Source organism: Geospiza fortis, unplaced genomic scaffold (assembly GCF_000277835.1).
Source record: "Geospiza fortis unplaced genomic scaffold, GeoFor_1.0 scaffold37, whole genome shotgun sequence".
Classification (NCBI taxonomy): domain Eukaryota; kingdom Metazoa; phylum Chordata; class Aves; order Passeriformes; family Thraupidae; genus Geospiza; species Geospiza fortis.
This window is the reverse complement of record NW_005054449.1, coordinates 889,218-892,990: the sequence shown is the minus strand read 5'-3', so window position 1 is coordinate 892,990 and position 3,773 is coordinate 889,218. Positions and strand designations below refer to the sequence as shown.

General features: G+C 37.7%; 1 protein-coding gene across 1 annotated transcript; it reads right to left on the bottom strand.

Annotated features, from left to right (window-relative positions):
* RER1 (retention in endoplasmic reticulum sorting receptor 1) lies at positions 1-3,386 on the bottom strand (the record flags this gene model as incomplete). The annotated part of the gene is made up of 6 exons (XM_005427643.1): positions 3,244-3,386; positions 2,596-2,700; positions 1,646-1,745; positions 1,035-1,113; positions 793-928; positions 1-33 (listed from the first exon to the last, which is right to left on the bottom strand). Coding segments are annotated over exons 1-6 (534 nt in total), but the record flags the coding sequence as incomplete, so codon positions are not given.
* Between the last annotated feature and the right edge of the window lie 387 nt (positions 3,387-3,773).

Genomic DNA, 3,773 nt, shown 5'->3' with positions numbered 1-3,773 from the left:
TGTGAAGGGTATATATCTGTACTTTATCATGTGCTGCAAAGAAAAAACAGCAGTTGTTGAAACAAGAAAGAGCTGCAATATTTAGAAAAAATGGTTTCTAATATACACTGTAAATTACTGAGTCCTCCAGAAAGAGAGTTCTTAGTGAAGGTAATGAAATAGCCAATCCTACAGCAGTTTAAATCTAAACAGGAGTAGGAGAGCAGTTTATAAATCAGATTCTGGGTTACCCAACAAATTGTACACTACAGTGAAGATTACTAATTGGGGAACCATGGGAAACTGAAGAGAGCATAGAGGTACTAATTATTTACTACCCTCTCAACTTTAATTTGCCACTTTGAGTCACAGTACATGCCCAAAATTCTAAATATCTTAAAAAAAACCTAATTTTTTTTCTTAATCTTACAAACCATAAGTAATTTGTTAAAATGTTCTGAATCATTTGCCTAAGTTCTTTCCCTTTCCCTCTTCTACTTCCTCACACCACCTTGTGAGAACTTCCCTTTTCACCCACCAGAGATGGTTCAACACCTCTGCATCCAAAATAGCCACAGGAAGTGGATGAGAACCTGCATAAAACCCTGACACTGCACTCTAAAATCAAAACCTTTTGGAAACAAGAATAAAGTTTTGTAAAACATGCCCCACAATTGATGTTCAAGTATTAGTTACTGAAGTAAAATAAGTGTGTGCAGCACATTTAACCCCTGAGGCTCCACTGGATGGCCAGTTTGAAGCAGTGCTGTAAATCCTGACATCACAAATTCTCTGTTCTAGCCAAAAAATTACCTTGATTTGCCTCTTCATAGTGATACAAAATAGCATAATGAAGTACATCACAAGGATTGGCCAAAACACAGGAACATTGAAAGCCTCAAAGAATGTACAAGCCATAGCAACCAGGATTCCTTTAGTGGCAGAATGCCTGAAAAATAATAATAACAATTAATGCTTCAAGCCCAGTTACCATTAATGTCATGCAGATATTTGTATTTTTCAAAAACAGAACACAGGCAGATGGATCCACTCACCAGAATTTGAATTCTGGGAGCCTTCTAATGAAAGGCCGGAATTCTTCATTTTGCCTTGTAGGTAAGGAAGGACCATCATCTAAAAATAACAGAAAAGAAACCAAACCACAAACCTCCTCACAGTAGTTTTTTACACTATTCAGACTACAGTTTTTTTAAAAAAACTTTTTATCTTAAATAAAAATAAAAATCACAAAACAAAACCACATCCACACCCAATTTCCTTTGTCATATGTAGATCCCAGTTAAGAGTTGCTGATTTAATCTAAGTTCACATAGATTCCTTAAAATAAACTTAACACAGATTCCTTTAAATAAAATAGGGAATAGGAATGCCAGGCCACTTGAGTAACTACGGGGAGAGCTTAAGTGACATAAACCTCCTTTTAAAACATAGAAAACTAGTACAATATGGAATATATCCAAGTCCCATGAAAAAGGACAAATTTTATAGCAACTCTTGATGTTGAGTTGTATAGATTTTTTTTTCAGGTCTAAAAAATACAATCTAGTGCTAAAACTGCATTATCCTTACACTACAGTATCAGACAAAAGGAGCTGGAAATTGGACCAAGTTTCAAATGATGGTAAAAAGGAACTTTTCCCCATACCTGAATCTTCCATTAGAGAGGGGTCTACCTTTGGCGACAGGAAAGCTATGAAGAGGTTGAGGTGGTAGATTCCCAAGGCATATGTCACAATGTACCAACCCTGCACAGGGAGGAACAGACAAGGATAAAACCCTCCTGAAAATCATTCTCTGATACTGAGTTTTTAACAAGATTAAACAAGCTGGGTTTTGTGCTTCCTTGAGAAGCTTTTCTATGTCCTCATATTGATGGAAAAGTTTCTGAGCTTGTAAAAATATCAATTCTCAGTGATCAAAACAAGTTTTCGAACATGGCAGGAGAGCAAATCTCTCATGTAGTGACAGATTTAACACAAAACCATGGTCTAGCATCCAGGTTCTCTATGTTCAAGATGTGGATTTCAAAAGTAGTAAAAAGCCTAACACCATCTCTTTTTTTAACCATCTTTGCAGCCCCCAGAGTCTGAAATGTTTCTACTACTATGACCTGTAAAGGGTTCACATTCTGTAATCTTCACTTTTTGGGAATAACAGTTCCCAAGCTCTTAACTGAACTGCAGACTGGCATGGAACAGAAACATCTGATTAGTGGGGAATAGTCTGTCCCTGCCTGCAGGGAGAGAAATGCTGACAAAGCCATTCCTCGTGGTTTTCATGACAGAAAGGAACCCCTGGCTCTGAGCATGTTGTTATACAGCTTTCATATAAAAGCAAAAACTTAATTACAACAGTTTCCAGAGATTTATTTTGTGAATTCAGATGAATATCCTCAGGTGTTCACACATTTTTCTCTCTGTATCAGCAACTTCCACACCCACAGGATGTGTTCTCTCTTCAGACTACACAATTTACCTTCTGCCACATGCACACCTGACTCTAAAGTCACAGCACACTTCAAAAACACTCCTAGAATCCAAATTAGACCAGCAACAATATCTGGAACTACTTCAGCATCAAATGCAGTTGTCTCACCTGCAGTAAATAAACTCTAATCATGTAGATAAAGCTCAGCCCCAGTGTTACAATCCATCGCACTGCAGTGTAGGGGGTGGATTTGTCTAACCAGGACTGGTAGATCTGGAGGAAACAAAGTGCACAGTAAATAATAAACACTGTAAAATACTTGATGCACAATGGATAAAGCTTATTTGAGGGTAGTATGGGCAAAAGAAAGCATTTGGGAGGAGTATTTTGGGAAGGAGAGTAATATGAAACACTTGCACTCTTTACTACAAATAAATTACACAGAACTGTACTTACAAGCTTCTATATTTTTACAAAGGAAAAAAGCCCCTAATGCTTGGGGATTTGGTAAAGCAATTTAAATTTTCTGTATTTTATGCAAGTTGCTTCTGTTAAGATGAATTTGAAACTAAATCTGAACTCAGTCCTCATTTCTGACAATAACAACATATTTTCACTGTGCAATGTTACACGTATGGCCATTAAATATTCCAGTAAGCCATTTATTATAGATATTTATCTATATTAAAAGGCTTCAAAAGAAATCTTTTGTATAGATTTCAGCATTTCAACAACCCAGCCAACAAGGAGTGAGTTCAAGAAGCTGCATTGAGATCTGCTTTTAAAGGAGTCAGAAAAATCCTTCACAAAACCAACCTGTCCAAGTCTTGAGAAAAATCTATAGACCACGGAAGGTTTTCCATGCACAGACTCCCCAATGCTGTCCCCTTCTGACATGGTGGCTGTGGAAACAAAACATGGGACAAGGGAACATTGAAATCCAAAATCTAAGCTCAGGGAGGTTTAAAGCACATTCTCTGAGCCAGCATCTACACACAATATTCTTCTGGCTTGTTCTGTTTGAAACAAATAATTCTGAATATTCTTGAAGAGAGGACATTTATGCCAAAATGAATGAAAATTCCTTGTCCAAGAAAGCAAAGAAGAGGGTATTTTACAAAGGCAAGACAGGATCCAGTGCATTTTGGGGAAGGAAATTAAGAAGTCCATAAGGAAATTCAGGACCAGCCCAGTTGGACATTGTCACCTTGCTAAGGGACAGGCTGAGGTACAAGCCCTGAGCAGTGAGGCATGAACTGCAGCACCTCCCTCCTGCCACCTCGGGCTCCAGAGGCAAAGAACAAAACCACAGTTTTTAAAAAGCTGCTTAGGATTTTAAATACTGA